Below are 23,855 nucleotides of genomic sequence, written 5' to 3' on the forward strand. Positions count from 1 at the left end.
TTTCCCAATCATGAAAGGGAATAAATTTGCCAACCAATCAGAGCTACTCCATGAAAACTAATGGAGGAAAGGCCTATAACAATAGACACGAGATGGAGAGAGAGGGTCTCTTTGGAACACCAGTTAAGAGAATAGAACCCGTACCTGCAGTTCCATGGTAATTATGGAATATATCCCTTGCACACTCTAAATGTTTGTCTTATGTCTTTTCTGTCTCACTGTTTGTATTTTGTAATATGTTGGAACTTTTTTAATAATGTTTCTTTTATGTAACTAGATAAATTGTTTGTGTGACTTTAGACCTACATCCTATTCACCAATAAATTTTGTCTGTTGTGTTAAACCTTTCACCTCCAGGTAAGAACTCTTAATTTACCAAATCATATCAGAGAAATATTATATTTCATAATCTATAGATTTGGTCAACATGTCAAACAAAAGACATGGGAAGCCAGATCACGGACCATGAGAGACATGTACCAATGAAAAAAAAAAAATTGTATATACATACATACAATAGTTTCCCTACACAGATTTGTTAGCTCTCCCTAAAGTGTCTGGAACAGACTGACAATTTGGATCTTGTGAATGCACCTTTTCTCAAGGTAAGGGCTGGGTTATTACTCCTTTAAAGTGTTGGCTCTTGCATCTCAGTGGACTCAGCTATGTGCTGTGTATAGGTAATTCCTTGTCTGGAGGTGAACTGTGAAGTTCACAATTCCCAAACTTTGTGAATCTCTGGGATTTGCCAGAATTCCATGGTAGTAATGTACCCAACCCTCATCCCAATAGACAGAAATACAAATCCTTTGGTATGTAAAACAATTTGAAAATAGTTTATATTATCCGTTTGCCTGGGGTTCATTGCTAACATCACAAATATTCTTATTATACAGAAATACCTGTTGAAAATAACTGGTGCCCAAAAAATGTTAAACTGTTTTATTCAAAATTGCAATAAAAGAAAACCTATGATTTCTCAAAAAGTACTTATTAGTGACATAAAAACATTTTCTTACTTGCACTTGTAGTTTTCAGGAGTGAAGTTATGCTGATGTGGAAACTGGGAATCCCACCTCTGACACTGGATTCCATTGTACGTTGTTGTGACAGTTCCACGATATCCTTCTCCTTGGCCTTTAATGCAGTCTGTTGTAATATCAGTATTGTTGACAATGCTGTGTGCTAAAGCAACCAAAAACATCAATAACAGAAATATTATTACCCCTGTAAATTGTTGATATGAAGAGTGAAAGACATGCTTTCTCTTTATGTTTTGTAATGTGAGAATATGGCAGCAGGGTTATTAATATTTCCTGACCTCAAGGGGGGGAAAATATGCATCAACAACTGCTGTAACCCTAGGTTACATATAGGTCCGAAGTATTTTCAGAAATGTAAATGAATCCATGGTGCCACTTAAGTTAATGAACAGCTGTTCCTTTATCTAAGTTAGAAACATCTGGAGCGCCAGCTCTCACTGTAATCAATGTTATGTTCTGATGTAATAAAATATTTTGTTTGGCATTCTCATTCCTTGAGATGCCAGATCCTTGTATTTTACAACACCTAAGGGTATAACAGAAGATAAGGCACAGCATTTATTGAAAAGCACGTGAAGTGCCATTGTGTTTTTTAAAGGACTAAAAAAAAAAGATTATAATAAATATTTTGGATTTAGCTTTAGCAAACAAAATAATAATTGCTGGCTTTGTAAATAGAATTTTATTATAATGAACCTAGACTGCATTTTAATTTGTCTGCTTTGTTACTGATCAAATCTGAATAATCCGCATGTCTAGACAGGTTTTTGGAAACCTTAAAAGGCATAGTTGTTATGTCCTTAAGACATTAGCAATTGGTTGTGACTCACCTTGCCAATTTACTTATTGTTTAAGCACTATATACTTCTAGAGCATGCATGTGCCAAACTGGCTAGCACAGATCCTCTTTCTATGACCTACCCAATCAGTAAAACAATGCATATTCACTGTACTTAGCATCTATTTTATCATTTGTTTAAGAACACAAACTATGTCAACAATTGTTTATCAGATTTCACTGTACTCACTCAGGACAATCACTTGACTATACTATAGGACAGTTCTTTCTTGCCCCATTCCCAGTCATACTTTTTCAATATCTTGTATTGAGCATAATACAGTATAGATTCTGCTTTTGAAACATGTTACACATTAAACCCGTATTTAGGGTGGAATATGTAACATGTTCCAGCTCCTGCAGCCTCTCCCCTGGATCCCCTCCTCAGTTTGACAGATGGTGGGTGTTATTCTCCCTTCACCAGCTTTTACAATTCAGCAGGGTTCCACCTACACAGCCACATCATTCATTCACAGTTTCCAGTGAATTAATGAACTACAAGTACCACCAGCCACCATGGCAGATGGAGTTATGAATGATCTTCAAGGGTTCTGATAAGCGCTTTCACACCTACAGCCTGTATGGAGCTATGGGCTGAAAGTCACAGGGCTGATCTGCAGAAGCCTGACATTGCACTCCTAATCCACTTACGAGTGCAATGCTTTCCAGGCTCCTGCAGGAAATAATAATACATGCTCATTGTTTTCTGCAAAATCATGTACATTTATTATGTTTTCTATTTTAATAAATACAGAATTCAGAATCAATGCAGAATATTGAAATTTTCATGCTGATTAAATATTTCAATGTAAGCTGTTATTTTATTAAAACTAAAATTATTTTTTGGTTTATGTTTTATTCTATAATCACAATAGCAATAATGTCAGGAAAACTTATCTCTGTTGCCAGTAACTGCAAAGCATCAGGTGGTTAAGACTGGAAAATGCTATGCAAAAGTTTACAGAATCCAAAGAATAGCCTCTGTTTTATTCTTTTTGCTAGCTATACAACTACATGTAAATCAGATTCCAGATAATAAATGGCTACCAAATGCTTCACAATTCAGGAAAATACTCAACATTGCAGCATTATGTCTTACATTTTGAAAAGCAAATACAAGCAACAGCACATCTAAAGTGAGGGTAACCATAGATATCAAATGAGTGGTGCCCAGTACAGACAATTTTGAGTAGGTCACAAGCAAGAGACAATCTCATATCTATGGGCAACAGCAGAAATCCTCATTGATATGTATATAACACTTGTTTCAGGTTGAGCCACATATAGCCAGTCCAGCAGAATCCATACCTCAAACTGAGGCTGATTTACTAAAGAAACTGAGAATAATTATTAAATACAATTTTGTGGATGTTCACCTCAGTCATTCAATCCAATGTGCACATGAAATGGATAAACAGGAGTTTACTTTCCATGTAATTGGATAATTGAAGTGAATCATATTTATCGAGTGAAGATTCTCAACTCCCTTAGTAAATCAACCTCAGTGTGTCCACAAAATAACTTATTTCCTTTATTCCAAATTAGCACAATATACAAAACACATTTCTAAAGCTTAATCGTGTATCCTGTATTAATTTGGAATAATGGAAATATGTTTTTAGTGCACACTGTGGGATCTTCCCTTTTTCCTCATTTGAACAGAAAATGCCAAATTCTAAGCAAGAGAGATGGATTTGACAGACTTAAAGCTGAACTTCGGGAATCCTTTCCTATGGGACTGTGCCCACTCTGCTAGGGTAACTGCTCATTTATGTCTAGAGAACCAGGTAACCAGGTTTTACTTACCTACTTCTGCAGGCTCCTCCAAGCTGCTAGAACAGTCCATAAAGCTTCTTTTCCCCTGAGCACCTGTCGTTCGAGGTCCTCTGTTGTTAGCATGACTGATGCAGAGCCCATAGCCCTACCTTGGATGTGAGTATGCCAGAGACAGTGCACCACCAAAGCATAGGGAAGCACCATTTGCCTTGGAAGTAAAGGATCAGGTAAGTGAATTAGCTTTTTCTTTCCCCAGAAAGAAATGAGCAGTAAAGCCTTGCAGTGTGGGTGGAGCACAATTGCAAGGAAGGACGCAAATTTTTCCTGGAGTTGGACTTTAAACGTCATTTGTTTCATCAATGGTATGTCAACTCAGGAGGTGTTTCTTTCTACCTGAAACTTACATGCAAACATACAAGTTTATTACTGAAGCTGCAGAAATAGGCTTGTCCCATAGGTTGGATCTTGTATACACATTCAACTGTAAAACCATCTAGAACTGGTAATTCAGTTTGGGATAGACACTGGTGAAGGATTAAAATTCTTAGCAACAAAATCTGCCCTTCCTCAGACTAGATATCAACAAGTGGTTACTTCTCTCACAGATGGATTGTCCATAAAAAATAGAATTTGAATCAGAAGACCACTCTGCTAATCATATTGTCTGAATTATTCATTAATGGGACAGAGCTGTAATCTCCAGAACTTTCCCTGCCAAGCATTATGAAAAGCTGTAAGATGATTGAAACCATTTGCACCCATTCACTGTTGCACATACTGTAAGTGACAGCTATTATGCATTAGTAAAAAGTGTTTATCTAGAAAATTAATTAGCTGGTATGTTTGAAATGTAATAGTCAAAGCAAATGTTTTCAGCATTTAATTTATTTGCAGTTTGGCATGCTAATAAAGATAAAGTGAACAGAGAAGGCATATATTTGGTTACCACTCACCACAGGGCTTAATTGCACAGAACTCCCAGGGGGTGAGAGGGTCAAGTGTGTGACACCATGGTCTAGCCTTGCCATCAGGGTTGCGGCAGTAATTATCATTTAGTCCCTTGTTAGAATATCTGGAAAATGCAGTTAGAGAAAAAAGAAAACATCATGTGTCATCCAAGCAGACTGACAGAGCAAGATCACCTTTCATTTTTAAAGCACCCAATTAGGTGTGTATTTCATGAGCACAGCATGGTATTCCAACTCATTAGGGAAGCTGATGATAACAGAAGAAAACCCCATCCTTTCAGCTGGTAATGAGGTTTGTGATATTCTGCTTGTTTCTTGAGCATTAAAAGGCCTAAGGTTATTTATTAATTCCATCATCTTGTTTCTTGTTAAAAACAGGGCACTCGGACTTATAGCACAAGTATCAACTTATAGTATAAAGTTACAAATGGTACAACACAATAGAGTTATTTTATAGTAATTAATGAATTTGATAATGAAAGGATACACCACAGGTGCATTCACTGAAAAATTAATATGTTAATATTAATATTTTAAATAAAATATTTCTGTAACTACTAAAAAAGCAAATTACAATAAAGGTTCATTCACAAATTACTGGCTGCAGACAACTCCTCTTCTAAGAATTCAAAATGTATACTTACCAAATTAAAATTTGTATTTTCTGTTCCACCCTTCTCTCTTCCAATCTACAGTAATTATTAGCAAGGATTCCTATATACTATATAAAAAAAGCAAGTCTGTATTGGTACAAAACGGATGATATAGCTGTGTTGCACCAACATATCAGCAAGTCACAGCCTACCGTTTTCAAGACAACAAGAAGAATATGTAATGCTCCAAAAATGGTCCGCAAGGGACCACCCTCAAACCAAATGTCCCCTTCCAAAAATGGTTAGGTAGATATGTAGAAACTACATACACAGGAGTTGCAACACTTGATAAATATTTTTTTTTAGTTCAGAAAATACAAATAATAAGTTTTGTACCTGTAGTATATATACTACTGGCCAAAGGAAGGATTTGCCAGAACCATTGCCATTTGAAAATGATTGCAAAAGTGTCTTGCATGCGCACCATGTGCTTAATTGATGTACCTATCTAGAACTTGAAGTTGGTACACACTGGGTCACTCTTAGAAAATAGAATGCATTAGGGTAAAAAAAACCTTGAGCCTTTAGAACCATTTTAACTTTCTCCAGAAGCTGTAGTAATAGTGTAATAAGGAAATTACTGCAAGCGCTTTCATTGAGTAGAATTGATTTGATTGAGTAAATGCTCTGAATAATATACTGCTGTTTTGTAAATATGGAAAAAATATTGTTGATAATAGCTGCTAATTGCACCCACTGCTAATTTATTAAATGCTAACCAAAGCTCTAATCATAACTTAAGATGTGTACTACACAACTCTTTTAAACATTCCCTCTTATTAGCTCACTTATACTTTATTACACTTTCTGCTATTAGAAAATGGAAAGATAGATAGATGTGCAGTTCTTGGAACCAGATTAATGAAAAGGTTTTATTAGGTCATCATGTATATGTAAATTCCTGTATAATTAAAACCACCTGCAGTTCAGAGGCTGTCGTACTTTCCTTAACTCATAAATACCCAAAATGATTTAATAGATCCATAAACCAGCATAACTTCTAAAACCTTCAGTTGTTCTGATGGGTTTGGGGAAGGAAGCAATTCGCTGGTTGCTATTTGTCATACATCAAAAAGTATATGTATATACATGCTTTTCATTAAATCACAGTATCCTAGAAGAAATACAGACAGAAAGAGACTCCTAAACCTTACCTATGAGCTCTAATAATAAAGTATGTAACGTATAGCTTCAAAGGCATTTGAAATAAAAGAAAATGCTTACTATAAATATTATTTTTCTATCAGTATTACTATCTTATATGTATATTATTTATCAGAAGAAATACAAGATTACAACTTGATATTTATAAAAGCACAATTAGAACATGACCAATCCAAACACATGTGACTTCCCCCTTAGTAAATTATACATAATACAAACAAGCTGTGGTAAATATTGAATAATCACAAGAGACATTACCTTCAGTGAGATGTGCTCTTTTGCTGCTGTGTCCTTGTTTAGCATAAATCTTACTCCTCTAATATTTCCCACCCACTGCAACTGTAATCTAGAGATCCACCGGGGGTTAATAGAACTGTCACAGGCGCTTATCAAGAGTTCCAAACTATGCCCATCCTTTCCTCCCAGCTCCTCTATTGTTAAAAGCTGGTACTACTGCAAATTAAATATGATATATAAATACTGTGCAATAATTTAAGAATAGAGGTGGTGGACCCTTCATTCTGTTGAACTGTCCTCCATTCATAGATCCATTTTCCTTCATAGAAGCTGTAGTATGGCTTCAATGAATGGAGGAGCTGGGTGTAAAGGGAGGACATATTCAACCATGCTTGATTAATGCCTGTGCCTGTATGTGGGGTAATTTTTAGATAAACTTAAGCTTTGGATATATTATATTATGAATACATTGTGGATCTCTTTCCAGAAATATAACTAGAAATCAGAGGGCCCCATAGTAAACTTTGGGTAATTCCACCATCAGTTGTAGGTAGCATATAATGCAATCCTCTTTATATCTCTTTACACTGGAGGTAAGAGGTGAGTGGGGAATTATGTACCCCCTATAAGGATTCTACTGATATCCATTAAAGTGTACCTAAGGCAAAACGTTTGCTTTTGTTTGGGGTAGCCTGTGGAAGGTTAAATCCATGTTTTGTTTCTGCCTCTGCCCCAACTGAAAATATTCACCCTTTCTTCTTATTCTAGTGACCATTGGTACTGAGAAAGTGATGGATGGGAAAGCAACCATTTTAAAGTTGTCAGCGGAACAAGAATAGTGATTTAAAAAACCTATCTACATAGAGAAGATGTTAAAGTGGAATTATGCTGCATCTAAACATCACAAACAAAAAATACTATTTCATTAATTTTTAATATTCAAAGCAAACCCAACCATCTATCCATTGGTCTATGCTTTAATTTGCTGAGAAATCACTTTGAAAAATGCCCCCTCTCATTTCTGGCTATGCCTATCTTGAGTAGGGGTAGGTGATTCATGTAGCTAGTTCCTGGAATCCATCTGCCCTTAGCTAGTATGCAGGCAGAAGGGTGTGCATAGCTGAGGAAACCCTCTCCTCCTCTCCTGAAGATGTATGATGTCATTTGCCTAGGCCTGGAAACCAAGAATTAACTGAAGAAATGTAAAAAAGATAGTTTAAAATAAGTAAATATGCCATACATTCCTATCAATTTACTAATGCTAGCAGCATAAGGATGAAAATAGGCAATGCTGACTGAGTGTGAAGTTCTGCTTTAAGTAAATTTTACTTAGAAAACTTAAACCATAAGTGCAAGTTAAAAACAAAGAAATAAGCACAATGGACATAATTTACAGTCAGCAGGATGTGTCCCTTTTGCTGATACCTCTTCTGGAGAATTGGGGTTAATACAACTAAAGCAGGCCATAGATAGTTCGAATCTCAGCCAGTTCAGCAGTAACCAGCTAATATTTGAACCATGTATGGGCAGGCTGAATGTATCCACATTGATTGATCAATAAACTTGGGTACAACCAGCATGTCAGATTTTAAATGCAATTATTGCTAGCAGCTATTATAGCAGCTGGCAGTAATCACTACGTTCTGGCGGGGACAGCTCCCTCCTCCCCCCCTGGCGGCAGAACACGAGGGCTCCATGGGAGAGATTCTCCCATCAACACTGACTGTGTTGCTGGAAAGAAAATTGTTTTATCTATGGCCAAATTAAGGTATCTGTCACAGGCTCTGACTATGCCCACCCTTTCTACCTGGTTTCTACATTCATAGAAAAAATACTACATTGAGGGTGTGGTTGGGAGTGAGAGACATAGACAGAAGATTTCAAGTAAAATAAGAGAAATCAGCACCAGGGACATGTCCACAGGGACTGTAAATTATGTCCCTTGCACTGTTTTTTTTTTATTTTAGCTGCACTCAGCTAACTTAAAACTATACTGCAGTTAAGCTTGGAGGCAGAATGCCACATGGAACTTATGTGCAAGGACTTATATAGATAGATAAAAGTATCTTATAAAAATGGTGTGCAATACTTTAAGTAGATATAAAATTGAAAAACATAATTTTGTATTACAAACACCCACTACAGATCATGACAGAAACACAGTCTTTAGGGCATGCAGCTGCACAGACTTTATGGTAGAAGTTAATATTTTGTAATTTCTTTATAAAAACAACCCCATTATTATGAGATGATTGCAGAGGCTTAGGTTCTATATTATTTTATTGTAAGATTTTTTTTAATGAGTTAGGATGTCATAAAAAAAATCTATGCAGCTGTAGATTAGCCTAAAGGTGTATCTAGCACAGTGCCTGTAAAGCACAGACACATTACGTAGTTTTGAGAGCAAGGAAACTGAGGATTAAACCTGGGGGAATAAATGAAAATAATAATGTTGTCTAGAGATAATGTAAAACTTAAAAAGATAATAATGAATTTATGTGGTTCATGTAACTGCCAACTAACGCATATATATATTCTTTTTTTCTAAAAGGCCTAAAGTGGTTATCCGCCTAAAATATTGTTAACATGAAGACTGAAAATGCAAAGCTGATCTGTAGCTAAAAATAGATTTCGCAAGCATAGTTTTCAGTTTGATTTTTGTTGGACTTGCAGCTGTTGGCCATGAATTCTGTTTGTCAAAATATACTCATATGGGAAAATTTAACAAAGCTAGCTTGTCCATCAGCAAATCTGATCGTTTCTTGGTGTTCTGCAAAGCAACAGTAGGTTTATGCCAATGATCAATTTATTTTCATATTGTATGTTATTGTTTACTGAGAAAGATAAGATATATATCCATAGGCAGTAGCATGCGGGGGGTGGAAGCCACCTTAGGTAGCCTTTTTTGATAACTCCACCTTACTTCCATGGGTTCCACCTGGGAAAGCTGGTTTATCTTGCCTCATGTAAAAACACCCCTGTCCATAATAGTGAGAATTGAAACAAAAATAATTGTTACTGTTCCTTTATTGAGAAGCATTGCTGAGAATCTGTAAGTGCCATAATGTTCACTGCAAACATGAGTGGTATAACACAATTGAGGTGCAGGTGCTTACAGGGCTTACAGAATTTTGAGGAACATTTACCAGTTGGAGGGCACTGCGACAATGTAGGTCACTTTTCTCCAGTACTTTGTTGGACAAGTGGTTGTTGCCGGGGCATTGAGAGAATAGCACTCTTGAACAGAAGCATTCTTACTGTAGACAGGGTACTCAAGATCAGCAGGAGAATTTATCAAGTGTTGCAGGCTTTGATGATTAAGGAATCAATAAGCCGATATTGAAAGTGCAGAATAAGGGAAAATAGAGAAACAAAATAGAAAAAACAGAACAAAGATAGGGAAATTACGTTTACATTGTCAAATAACCAAGAGCACAAGAGTGCCAGCACAGTTAGCAAAGAAATTATGTTGCAGTTGTCTAGATAGGTAACCAGAGAAGAATGCAAATAGAGCATTGAAAATTGTCTTTTAGTATCTCTCAGAATCCCAAAATCCAGCTGCAGCTACTGTGAAACAGAATCAGTTGCTGCGCCTGGAATCTTTAGTGTAAAAATGTGAAGAGTTTTGCTTAGATGTTTACTTTTTTTGGGGTATTTAACAGAAGAGAACTGGACAAGGATGTATGAAAACAGAAAACTAAATTTTTACTTTACAATTTTTTTTTTCAAAAACATTTGGTGGGAGGTCATTTTTTTCTTAGCTACATAGGATCCTTAACTATTTAGAGAGCTGTAATACTGATGCTGATATACTTATGGTCCCTTTCTATTGGCTAAATTAAATTAGTTACTGTCATAGAACCTGCAAAAGGTTGCAGATAAGCCCTCATTTCTTGTATCACCACCTTAAGTACTGGGTTGCCATGGTGAAGTTACAACCCATGCTAGACTGGGGTCCAGGTTCTGGAAAATAGCTATCTAGTAGGCAGGGGCAAGGGCCTAGTATTAGCACTGCAATAAATCCCTACCTATAAGAATATCAGAATGCATGTCATTATTCCTATAGTTTCTAAACTGACATCGTTTGAGTGAAATTTATTTTATATTAGAAAAACATTGGGTATGGACTGGGTGAATCCCCAACGAAGTGGATTTTTGAATATTCATTTAACTCTATTACCTAAAAAAGTCTGCAATTTTTTTAATTTATTCTCAACATTGTGCTCAAGAACTACATAACTAGATGCACCTTAGAAAGACAGAGGGAATTTGACATTTAGAATCATTTAAAGAATATTCACATCACAATATGGAGTGTTCTGAAAGCGGGGACCAGAACTGTGCAAGACTTCAACATATACCACAGAAAAAAGAGATCACCCAATGTATAACAGCACACTTGCAAGACTTCCCAGTAGTCAGTAGCATTAGACTGGGTGAGTCTGAGTAAATGAATGTATAATACATTACAGCCGACTAGCATAAAATAGGTGGTAACATTCAAAATAAACTAAAAGCACATTGTAGTACAAGATTATGGTACAGTGCAGTGTGTCTTATAATCATGTAAGAACATTTTTATCGGCTGTATTTACAAGTGTAATTAGGCCCAAAATGTTTTGTTTTCATTTTGAATAAAGTAGGAAATTATTAAGACTTCTGTCAGACTTTTCCCCATCTGTGGCTAATGGGGGAAGTTACTCTTTACTTTCTGTTCTGTAGAAACAATAGGAAATGATAGGAAATGTCTTCAAAAATACCCTCTTAGATAGTTGCCACTGGAACAGGTGTGCCATTTGGAAGCTTTCTCCTCTCTTCCTGATCTGCTGACAACTCAATTTTTTTAGATTTGCCCTTACTTTGAGTCCTGGTGTCATTGGTCTCAAGATAAAGAGAGAAGTGATTCTCCCCAGTAGGGACACAGACAATAAAACCAGCCAGCAGTTCTAATTCCTCAGCACTGTATTAAAAATAGCTTTTCGCTTCACATACACTTTAGGCCTCATTCACACAGGAGTAGATATGCGTGTGCCCATGCAAGAACCATGTTTGCCTACAAAGGGATGCACAGATGTTCTATGCATTTCACTGCAGGCAGTCCCATTCTTGTCAATTGGGATGCAGAGGCTGCACAGACACAGCTACTGACAGCAGTGCAAGAGCGGGTGTGCTGCCCCAAACACAGATAGGGGTTGATTTACTAATGGCAAATAGATTCTGCACTTTGCAAAGTGCAATTGCATTCTGCAAGTACTGTTACTCCAGAGCTTAGTAAATGCAGTAAGGCTTCCCTTTGCCAAAAATACCCAATCACATACAAGGAAAATTAAAAAATTTGTAGGGTGCAATTGCACTTTGCAATGTGCACAGTCTAATTGCCTTTAGTAAATCAAAGCCATAGTGTGTATTCTGGACCACACACCCACACCTGGATGGCTGTCAAATTGGAAGCAGTGGCCATACAACCACTGCATCCCAATTTATGAGAATGGGACTGCCTGCACAGGGATGCATGGAACACATGAGCATCTCTGTGGAGCAAACATAGTCCTTGCACTGCTGTGCATAGCAGTACACCCATGTGAACGAGCCCTAAAAAAGGACTTAAAAAGGACAAATGTTTCTTATCTTCATAGTTAAAATCCTGTGTTATGCACTTGACCTCTTCTTTAACAACACGCTAAGATGTAGATTGAGCAGCTATTCACTTTTATTGCCGGTTTAAGAACATCTTGTTATAAAAGTGCTGTTCTGGAAAAATCTAAGTGGGTGCACTTTTTGGAAATAATTTACCAATGTGAAATACAGAAAGCACTAATCCACTGATCTCAATTAAAAGTCCCCAAGTAAAGAAATATTTTCTCCACTTAACCTGTCAATTATGTGTTCATTTTCTTTATTCTAAGTTAGTCTTATATCATGCAGCAGTCAAGTTTGCTTTATTTTTTATCTGAATTTGTATATTCATCAATATGTCAGCATGAATATGAAGTGCAGCACTGGCTTCTGAAAACATATTTTTTCAATTAGGCGGGAATCAAAATTGTGTTCTGTATAAATCTATGTTCACTGCAAAAAGTATAACAGGTCCATCGTTGTACCATGATCTACGTCTTGTGTGTAAGCCATCACTGTTTTATATCAGATGTCAGTTTTATGTAGAGAAATCCAACTTAAGATTCCTGAGCTTTTAATCTGCTAGCAGATAAAAGTATATTGCTAAATTCTTTGTTGAAAGGGAGTCTAGAAAAGAGAATTATGAGTTCTCCTAGATTATAAAAATGTATCTATCCCGCTGTTTAAAGATCCTATATAAATGGTAACCATGAACCAAGAATGATTCATCAGGGAAACCCCTAAGCATTTAATAACAAATGATTAACCACTTGCCATCCAGAGGATTTACCCCTCTTCCTGACCAGGCCATTTTTTGCGTTACAGCGCTGCATTACTTTAACTGACAATTGCACGGTCATGCAACGCTGCACCCAAATTAAATAAAATTTTTCCTACAATTAGAGTGTTCTTTCAGTAGTATTTTATCGTCTGTGAGATTTTTTTTTTTGTTTTTGCACTTTAAACAAAAAAAGACTGACAATTTTTAGAAAAAAACAATATTTTTTGACTTTTTGCTATCAAACATGTCAGTAAAAAAAATAAAATTTCATCATAAATTTATGCCAAAATGTATTCTGCTACATGTATTTGCTAAAAAAAATACCAATACGTGTAAATTAATTGGTTTAAGTGAAAGTTATAGCATTTACAAATGGCGGTATATATACTGGAATTTTTTGTTTTTTACTAGTAATGGTGGCGATCAGCAACTTATAGTGGGCCTGTGAGACAGCGGCGGGCATTTTGACACTGGGGAAACTGACATAGTGTCACTGACATTCCAGGGACACCAATACAGTGATCAGTGCTAATAAAAAGCACTGACAATGTACTAATGGCACTGGGCAGGAAGGGGTTAACACGTGGGGTGATCAAAGGGTTAACTGTGTGCTGTTGTACTATAAGGCTGTATGCTGTGTTTCACTGTAAGCACACTGCTTTGTATGGCTCTGTTAGGGCCCTGCTTGTGGAGCCTACAATCTAAAAGAAAGGGGGAGGTGATACAAAAGGCGATAGCTGCAGGGGATGATCTGGCGGAGGTGATTCAAGTACAGTTCTTAGGTGGAGGTGGAGGTGGGGTAGGATTCCCTGAATAAGTGAGTTTTCAAAGATAGCCTAAAGGCAGACAGGGTGGAAGCTGACCAGAAATACTGTGGTAGAGAGTTCCAGAGGATGGGAGAGGCTCTGGAGAAGTTCCGGAGGCAAGCGTGGGAGAAGGTAGAGAGGAAGATGTCTTGGGAGGAGCATAGGGGGCGATTTGGGCGATATCTGTGGATGAGGTTGGTGATGAAGCTAAGGGCAGTGTTGTGGATGGCTTTGTAAGCTATAGTTAGTATTTTGAATTTCATACGTTGGGTTAGTAGAAACCAATAAAAGGACTGGGAGTGGTGCAGCAGTCACTGATCGGTTGGTAAGGTATATGAGTCTAGCAGCAACATTCATAATAAACTGAAGGGGGGATAATGTGTGTAACGGTAGACCAGTGAGGAGGGAATTGCAGTAAGCAAGGCAGGATAAAACCAAGGCAAGGATAAGTTGTTTTGTGTTTTCATTGGTCAGAAAGGGGCGGATTTTGGAAATGTTCCAGAGGTTAAGACAGCAGGATGTAGCCAGTGATTGGATGTGGGGCCCAAAGGAGAGATCAGAGTCTAGGATTATGCCTAGCACTCAGGCATAAGGGGAAGGACCAATGGCTGTGCTGTTGATCTTAATGGTAAAATCATGAGTGGAGGATTGGGAAGAGGAAATATTACAAACTCGTTTTGGAAAGATTGAGTTTCAGGTAGTTGTGTGACATCCATGCTGATATGTCGCTTAGTAGATTTGTGATACGTGAGGAGAATGAGGGGGTGAACTGGGGAGTGGAGAGATCTGGGTGTCATCAGCGTAGAGGTAGTATTGGAAGCCATGGGAGATTATCAATTGGCCCAGGGAGGAGGTGTAGAGAGAGTAAAGGAGGGACCGAAGGACAGAGCCTTGGGGTACCCCAACGGAAAGAGGGAGAGGAGCGGAGGAGGAGGAGTTGTGTGTGATGCTGAAAGTGTGCTGAGAAAGGTAAGAGGAGAACCAGGAGGAAGCAGAGTCACGGAGGCTGATGGAGTGGAGTTTACTGAGGAGGAGCGGGTGGTCAACTGTGTCAAAGGCAGCGGAAAGGTCAAGGAGTATCAGTATGGAGTAATGGCCATTGGTTTTAGCTGTTAGTAGGTCGTTAGTGAGTTTTAGTAGGGTAGTTTCAGTGGAATGTTGTGGGTGGAAGCCAGACTGTAGGGGATCAAGAAGGTTGTTGTCAGTGAGGTAGCAGTTCATATGGTTGTGAGCAAGGTGCTCAAGAAGCTTGGAAGCAAATGGGAGCAGGGAGATGGGTCTTAAGTTATTCAAACAGGTGGGGTCCAGCAAGGGTTTTTTGAGTATGGGGGTAACTAGTGCATGTTTGAGCGGGGAGGGAGAGGTGTCCATGGAGAATGAGAGGTTGAAGATGTGGGTTAGAGAGTTTAGGATAGAGCAGGAAGGAGGCTGCAATAAGGGGGCAGGGTCCAGGGGACCAGGTGGTGAAGTGGGCTTTGGAAAGGAGTTCGGAAACTTTCTTGGTGGTAACAGGGTTGAAGGAGGAGAGTGTGGTGTTGGGCCTGGTATGTTGTTTGGAGGAGGAAGCTTGACACTGAAGATCTGATCAGGAATTGTGTCGATCTTGAAATGACTGGCAATCTCCTGTGCAGTAAGTAGGTTGGTGGGTGGAGGCAGTGGGGGGGTGGAGTAAGGAATTAAGCGTAGAAAAGAGTTGACGAGGATTGGATGAGAGGGTTTTGATGAGAGTGTTGTAGTAGGTTTGCTTAGCAGCGTGGATACAATATGATATGATAAGGCAAGATTTACTTTCTAGGCATCCCAGGTTTACACTGTATCTGGTATTCCCTGCACTGGGAGTGTCAGAAAAAAATGAACAAAGTAACTTTTTTATATGAAATTATCCCTATTACACTATGGTGTTGATTTACTAAAACTGGAGAGTGCAAAATCCTGTGCAGCTCTGCATAGAAACCATTCTGCTTCCAGGTTTTATTGTCAAAGCGTAATTGAACAAGCTGAAGTTAGAAGCTGGTTGGCTACCATGCACAGCTACACCAGATTTTGCACTCTACAGTTTTAGTAAATCAACCCCCTATGTATTGATGTGCCACTTTAACATATTTTTTGTCATTAAAAACTGGTAAACTGGGTTTGCTTAACTGTACAAAAAGGAATATATTGGCCAACAATTAGGAAATAAGGGGCAGGTAAAGACACTTACATATTTACCAACATATATCTTGTACCTGATCCTCATTTAACATACATAGTGATGAGCTGAACAGCCCTGGGTTTGGTTCAACAGGAGTTTGGAGCACTTGAGCTAAAAAAAAAATAGATGCTGAATCTGTCAAAAGTGCCTCATTAGTGTACATCAGTGAAGGAGAAAAATCACTTATTTACAAAATTTTATAACAAAAACTAAGAAAAAACTTCTATTTTTCAAAATTTTCAGTGGTTTTTGGTTTGTTTAAGAAAAAAATAAAAAACCCAGAGGTGATTAAATACCACCAAAATAAAGCTCTATCTGTCACAAAAAAAGATAAAAATTTCATATGGGTACAGTGTTGCATGACTGCGCAGTTGTCATTCAAAGTGCAACAGCACTGAAAGCTGGAAATTGGCATGGGCAGGAAGGGGGTATAAGTGCCCTGTAGGCTAGTGGTTAAAAAAAAAGAAACAGCACACAGACCCCAAAAGTCTTCTATGTATATTGGTGGCCCTCGGAGGGGTTTATGTCTTTTTTTTTTTTTTTTGAAGAATGAAGCTGGCAATGAATGTAATTTGCTGGCTATTTGGACTGTTTTATTTATTTTTTTGTTTGTAAATGTAATTTTTTCAATAGCATGTGTTACAGCAAAAATGAAAACAAATGCATACCTCACACAAAAGGACCTCACACACAAAAAAAGAAAAAAAAGTGTGTGATGTTCTCCAGGAAACCCATACCAGAATCTGCAAAAGATTTTAATAGGAACTCCATGAACGAAAAATAAAACTAAGAATGGGAGGTGCTGCTACTAATCCATACCAGACTCTAAATCTGAGTATGCAGGAAAGGGGAAGGGACAAGTGTGCACCCCCCTGAACCATGCCAGGCATCATGCCCTCAACATGGGAGGGGTACTATGCCAGGGAGGACAAGTTCTTTTTTAAAAATGCAGTTCCCCAAAAAATTGTCTATTGCTGTAAGTCCATTGTCAATCATTGCCAGCCAGAAGCTTTCATGTTCTTCCACGCCAAACACCCTAAATGCTCAGACTTCGGATGAACAGCCAGTGTTTAGTCTGAACTTACACTCTGACTGAACACTGAGCTCATCCTAAACATATGGTAAAAGAACTTTCTCCTCCTATTACATCACATTGGAGAAAAAAGGCGGATATGCTGTATTTGTAATAAATTTCTATATTGTTTAGATCACACCTTTTGCAACATTCTCTACTGTATGGACATAATGATTGATTTATAATGGAGTAGAATGTTTATTAATGAGGATATATTTACTTCCACCATCCAATTATACAGGGCATACCGTAAGTCCTTAATGTGGGTATGCTAAATAGACTTTGTAGTCCATTAGTAAAGCAAGCACTATGGCCACAAAGTAGAGAACATTGCACATGGTGCAGCCAAAACAACATGAAAATGTATTACACTGAAGTTAGTATTATAGACATTTTATGAATACATGTTTATTTACATAATTTGTTATAAATATATATGATCCAGATTTAGCATCTTCTCTGAACAGTGTACCTAATTTGATAACACTATGAAACAAGAACACTACATCATTTTTCCTGCCATTTTAAATGTGACTATATTGATGTTTATGTGCCTGATACATTTCCTGGTCAGTTTAAATGAAAGCTTTAAAGTCAATATTAAATTCAGCATTGATATGAAATTCAATCCCCTGGGTGGTGTGATGGACGTTAGGACGAAGAGAAAATGACATTTGTGTATGCTTAGTGTCATAGCAGATTATATTCTTAAGTAAAGGATTAATCTATGACTGGAAATCACTGTTGTTTACCAAAAGCTTTCCGATTTGTCATGACTAAAAGAAAACAATATTGTTTTCCTCATTAGAAAAACAAATATCACATACAGTATGAAAAAATGTTACATTACTATCAGAAATTCTTAAATTTTGCAGCTCCAGGAATACACAATTCTAACTTTTGAAAAATATGTCTGGACATCAGTAGTAATAGACAATGCGAAGTGAATGACCTGTCTACCAGAAATTTCCTGGAAGGTTGTAAAATCGGTGAGTCTGAGTGTTCAGTCATTCCTTTTTCCCAGAGGAAATGGGGGAATGCTGTTTTCACTCTGTGTACAGCAAATGAATCGTGCAAGTGAGAAGTAAAAGATGCAGCAGCTATGGGTATTTGCCAGTTGTTTTGCAAATGGCCATATTTTGAAAGTATCATACAGATATTCACATTTTAAAGTGGTTCTATAGTCTCCATGTTTGTTACCCTAATGAATTATCTGCATTAGGGTAAAAAAATCCCACTTTTTTTTTCTAACCCCAGCCCCACCTCCAAACACTTGATCCAAAGCTCTGTCTGTCTGCAGTGGTGCTCTCCATTCTTCTTCTCACAGGACACAAAGGCAGCATTGGCTCCTGCTGCTTTCAATCAAATATTATGAGAAGGGACTGGGGGAAACAGGACCGAGCCACACAGCTTGGTATGGGGAGTACTCAGAAGAGAGGAGCAGCGGAGAGTGCAGGTGGAGGATCCCAGAAGAGAAGGTAAGCAACCGCAATACCAATGCACAGATCAGGTAAGTATAAACTTCTTTTTTATTTTAGGAGAAACAAATTAGCCTTCAGAACTTGAAACACTGCTGTAATCTAATAAAATCATGTCAACTCAGTTCTACATAAAGATGACTCATAAGTTTCTTTCTGATAGAAAAAGCTGATGATTAAATGCAAATATTTGCAGTGCAGCCATGCTATTTTAATGGATGGCCATCCACATGGCCAATAACTCGTAGCTAGTAAAACTATGTAACTAGATAAACATTCAATTGTAGGACTCTTAGGTACAAGCAAGGTCTATTTGAAAGAGAAGCAACAGGTTTCAGAGACCAGGGCTGGGATTCAATAAAGGCTCAGCAATGCTGGCCGGCAGTCTAATGCACGCTATACTTAGTTATGTTCTAACAATTTTAACTTATTTCATTTGGATTGTGATTGCAAAAACAACTAAGAAGGTGACTTCAACTTACCATAAACAGTTTATATTTAGAAGAGATGATGGTAGGTTGAATAATCTATTTAATTGTTTTTGCAATGCTCTTATGTATCCAAAATGTTGCCCAAATCAGAAGATTTTGGCAATGACGTTGACTTTGACATTTTGGCAAATGCATTGGACTCAATCTGATAGGCCAAATTAAGAATGTTTTTAAAGTGTGTAATCAGATTTAAATTGTTTCAGGTGGTTAAAGAAGCTACTTTCAACTATCTCGGTTTTGTATCATCTTCAATTGTTTCACATATTCATTGGTCTGAGTGGATTCATAAGATTTTGCAGTTTTTCTGGAAGATTGCTATTAGAGATGAGCGAAGAAATGAAAAATTCGATTCGACTGATTCGGCGAATTCGTGGACAATATTCGATTCGAGTCGAATAAATTCGCTGTGAATTTAACTTAAAAAAGGGTGTTTCTAGGCTTCAGAGAGACTTAATATTAGTGCAGAACACTGTACCTTTAATTTAAATGCCCTTGGAGTCTGCTGGGGAAGAGAAATAATACTGTCTGTCAGTATGACATGCAGATGAGTGCCGTCGATCTTAGAATCACTGCACACTTCACTCCTTTGGCCAGTCACGGGGCCAAAACCAGTGTTTGGAGCCACAGTGTGGCGGTGGAGGCAGCAGCAATGGGAGGCCATACAGCAACCTATGACAAAATGGAAACCAGCAGGAGCGTGAGGAGACCTGAAAGTGGCACATGGCAGAGTGGGAGCAATGGGAGGCGGTACAGGGACCCAGGTCACACTATGGGCCCAGCAGCAGCGTGACCAGGCGGTACGGGGGCCCATGGCCGATATGGGGCTTGGTGGCACCTATGGAAGGCCTGTAATCTGCCAGCAACCTATGACAAAATGGACAACCGCAGGAGTGTGAGGAGATTTCAAAGTGGCACATGGCAGAGTGGAAGCAATGGAAGGCCGTACAGGGACCCAGGTCACACTGTGGGACCAGCATCAGCGTGAACAGGCGGTACGGGGGCCCATGGCCGATTTGACCTCATTCATCCCATAGTCCTGCCGACTCACGAATAGCGTGGCCTCCTCAAAGGGCCTGAGCAAGCGCAGGTGTCACACATGAGCTGCCAATGGCTGACATCTAAGTTACACAGGGAGTACCTTTATCCGCTTTTAACATCAGGAAATCTGTGATGGCCTTTAGCTGTTCGTAAAGGCGGTCTAACATATGTAGGGTTGAATTCCACCTTGTTGCAACGTCACAGCATGAGGAGTCGGTACGGGGGCCCATGGCAGATTACATGTCTGGCAGCAGCTATGTGAGGCCCGTAATCTGCCTGCACCCTATGTCAAAAAATTTAACACACCAGCAGTGTGAAGAGACCTGAAAGTGGCACATGGCAGCAGAGTGTGGCGATGGAGACAGCAGCAATGGGAGGCCGTACAGGGACCCATGAGAGACTCTGGACTTGGCAGCAGCATGAGGAGGCGGTATATAGGGGCCCATGGCAGATTAGGGGCCTGGCAGCAGCTATGTGAGGCCCGTAATCTGCCTGCACCCTATGTCAAAAAATTTAACACACCAGCAGTGTGAAGAGACCTGAAAGTGGCACATGGCAGCAGAGTGTGGCGATGGAGACAGCAGCAATGGGAGGCCATACAGGGACCCATGACAGACTCTGGACTTGGCAGCAGCATGAGGAGGCGGTATATAGGGGCCCATGGCAGATTAGGGGCCTGGCAGCAGCTATGTGAGGCCCGTAATCTGCCTGCACCCTATGTCAAAAAATGTAACACACCAGCAGTGTGTGAGGAGACCTGAAAGTGGCACATGGCAGAGTGGGAGCAATGGGAGGCGGTACAGGGACCCAGGTCACACTATGGGCCCAGCAGCAGCGTGACCAGGCGGTACGGGGGCCCATGGCCGATATGGGGCTTGGTGGCACCTATGGAAGGCCTGTAATCTGCCAGCAACCTATGACAAAATGGACAACCGCAGGAGTGTGAGGAGATTTCAAAGTGGCACATGGCAGAGTGGAAGCAATGGAAGGCCGTACAGGGACCCAGGTCACACTGTGGGACCAGCATCAGCGTGAACAGGCGGTACGGGGGCCCATGGCCGATTTGACCTCATTCATCCCATAGTCCTGCCGACTCACGAATAGCGTGGCCTCCTCAAAGGGCCTGAGCAAGCGCAGGTGTCACACATGAGCTGCCAATGGCTGACATCTAAGTTACACAGGGAGTACCTTTATCCGCTTTTAACATCAGGAAATCTGTGATGGCCTTTAGCTGTTCGTAAAGGCGGTCTAACATATGTAGGGTTGAATTCCACCTTGTTGCAACGTCACAGCATGAGGAGTCGGTACGGGGGCCCATGGCAGATTACATGTCTGGCAGCAGCTATGTGAGGCCCGTAATCTGCCTGCACCCTATGTCAAAAAATTTAACACACCAGCAGTGTGAAGAGACCTGAAAGTGGCACATGGCAGCAGAGTGTGGCGATGGAGACAGCAGCAATGGGAGGCCGTACAGGGACCCATGAGAGACTCTGGACTTGGCAGCAGCATGAGGAGGCGGTATATAGGGGCCCATGGCAGATTAGGGGCCTGGCAGCAGCTATGTGAGGCCCGTAATCTGCCTGCACCCTATGTCAAAAAATTTAACACACCAGCAGTGTGAAGAGACCTGAAAGTGGCACATGGCAGCAGAGTGTGGCGATGGAGACAGCAGCAATGGGAGGCCATACAGGGACCCATGACAGACTCTGGACTTGGCAGCAGCATGAGGAGGCGGTATATAGGGGCCCATGGCAGATTAGGGGCCTGGCAGCAGCTATGTGAGGCCCGTAATCTGCCTGCACCCTATGTCAAAAAATGTAACACACCAGCAGTGTGTGAGGAGACCTGAAAGTGGCACATGGCAGAGTGTGGCGATGGAGACAGCAGCAATGGGAGGCCGTACAGGGACCCATGAGAGACTCTGGACCTGGCAGCAGCATGAGGAAGCGGTATATAGGGGCCTATGGCAGATTAGGGGCCTGGCAGCAGCTATAGGAGGCCCATAATCTGCCAGCACCCTATGTCAAAAAATTCTACACACCAGCAGTGTGTGAGGAGACCTGAAAGTGGCACATGGCAGAGTGTGGCGATGGAGACAGCAGCAATGGGAGGCCGTACAGGGACCCATGAGAGACTCTGGACCTGGCAGCAGCATGAGGAGGCGGTATATAGGGGCCTATGGCAGATTAGGGGCCTGGCAGCAGCTATAGGAGGCCCATAATCTGCCAGCACCCTATGTCAAAAAATTCTACACACCAGCAGTGTGAGGAGACCTGAAAGTGGCACATGGCAGCAGAGTGTGGCGATGGAGACAGCAGCAATGGGAGGCCGTACAGGGACCCATGACAGACTCTAGACTTGGCAGCAGCATGAGGAGGCGGTATATAGGGGCCCATGGCAGATTAGGGGCCTGGCAGGAGCTATGTGAGGCCCGTAATCTGCCTGCACCCTATGTCAAAAAATTTAACACACCAGCAGTGTGAAGAGACCTGAAAGTGGCACATGGCAGCAGAGTGTGGCGATGGAGACAGCAGCAATGGGAGGCCATACAGGGACCCATGACAGACTCTGGACTTGGCAGCAGCATGAGGAGGCGGTATATAGGGGCCCATGGCAGATTAGGGGCCTGGCAGCAGCTATGTGAGGCCCGTAATCTGCCTGCACCCTATGTCAAAAAATTTAACACACCAGCAGTGTGAAGAGACCTGAAAGTGGCACATGGCAGCAGAGTGTGGCGATGGAGACAGCAGCAATGGGAGGCCGTACAGGGACCCATGAGAGACTCTGGACTTGGCAGCAGCATGAGGAGGCGGTATATAGGGGCCCATGGCAGATTAGGGGCCTGGCAGCAGCTATGTGAGGCCCGTAATCTGCCTGCACCCTATGTCAAAAAATTTAACACACCAGCAGTGTGAAGAGACCTGAAAGTGGCACATGGCAGCAGAGTGTGGCGATGGAGACAGCAGCAATGGGAGGCCATACAGGGACCCATGACAGACTCTGGACTTGGCAGCAGCATGAGGAGGCGGTATATAGGGGCCCATGGCAGATTAGGGGCCTGGCAGCAGCTATGTGAGGCCCGTAATCTGCCTGCACCCTATGTCAAAAAATTTAACACACCAGCAGTGTGAAGAGACCTGAAAGTGGCACATGGCAGCAGAGTGTGGCGATGGAGACAGCAGCAATGGGAGGCCGTACAGGGACCCATGAGAGACTCTGGACTTGGCAGCAGCATGAGGAGGCGGTATATAGGGGCCCATGGCAGATTAGGGGCCTGGCAGCAGCTATGTGAGGCCCGTAATCTGCCTGCACCCTATGTCAAAAAATGTAACACACCAGCAGTGTGTGAGGAGACCTGAAAGTGGCACATGGCAGAGTGTGGCGATGGAGACAGCAGCAATGGGAGGCCGTACAGGGACCCATGAGAGACTCTGGACCTGGCAGCAGCATGAGGAGGCGGTATATAGGGGCCTATGGCAGATTAGGGGCCTGGCAGCAGCTATAGGAGGCCCATAATCTGCCAGCACCCTATGTCAAAAAATTCTACACACCAGCAGTGTGAGGAGACCTGAAAGTGGCACATGGCAGCAGAGTGTGGCGATGGAGACAGCAGCAATGGGAGGCCGTACAGGGACCCATGACAGACTCTAGACTTGGCAGCAGCATGAGGAGGCGGTATATAGGGGCCCATGGCAGA

The 23,855-nt window shown here is 40.7% G+C and overlaps 1 protein-coding gene across 2 annotated transcripts in view; it reads right to left on the minus strand.

Annotated features, from left to right (window-relative positions):
- HGF (hepatocyte growth factor) overlaps nt 1–23,855 on the minus strand; it is a 184,853-nt gene that overhangs the window by 85,057 nt on the left and 75,941 nt on the right. For both annotated transcript variants that reach the window (XM_089685857.1, XM_089685861.1), the window contains exons 7-8: nt 4,611–4,729; nt 1,020–1,185 (exon numbers count right to left, since the gene is read on the minus strand). In XM_089685857.1, the coding sequence (XP_089541983.1) occupies nt 1,020–1,185; nt 4,611–4,729 (285 nt within the window). The remainder of the gene's footprint in view (nt 1–1,019; nt 1,186–4,610; nt 4,730–23,855) is intronic.

This window comes from Staurois parvus, unplaced genomic scaffold (genome assembly GCF_062004578.1).
Source record: "Staurois parvus isolate SC_StPar_1 unplaced genomic scaffold, SC_StPar_1.0 ptg000019l, whole genome shotgun sequence".
Classification (NCBI taxonomy): domain Eukaryota; kingdom Metazoa; phylum Chordata; class Amphibia; order Anura; family Ranidae; genus Staurois; species Staurois parvus.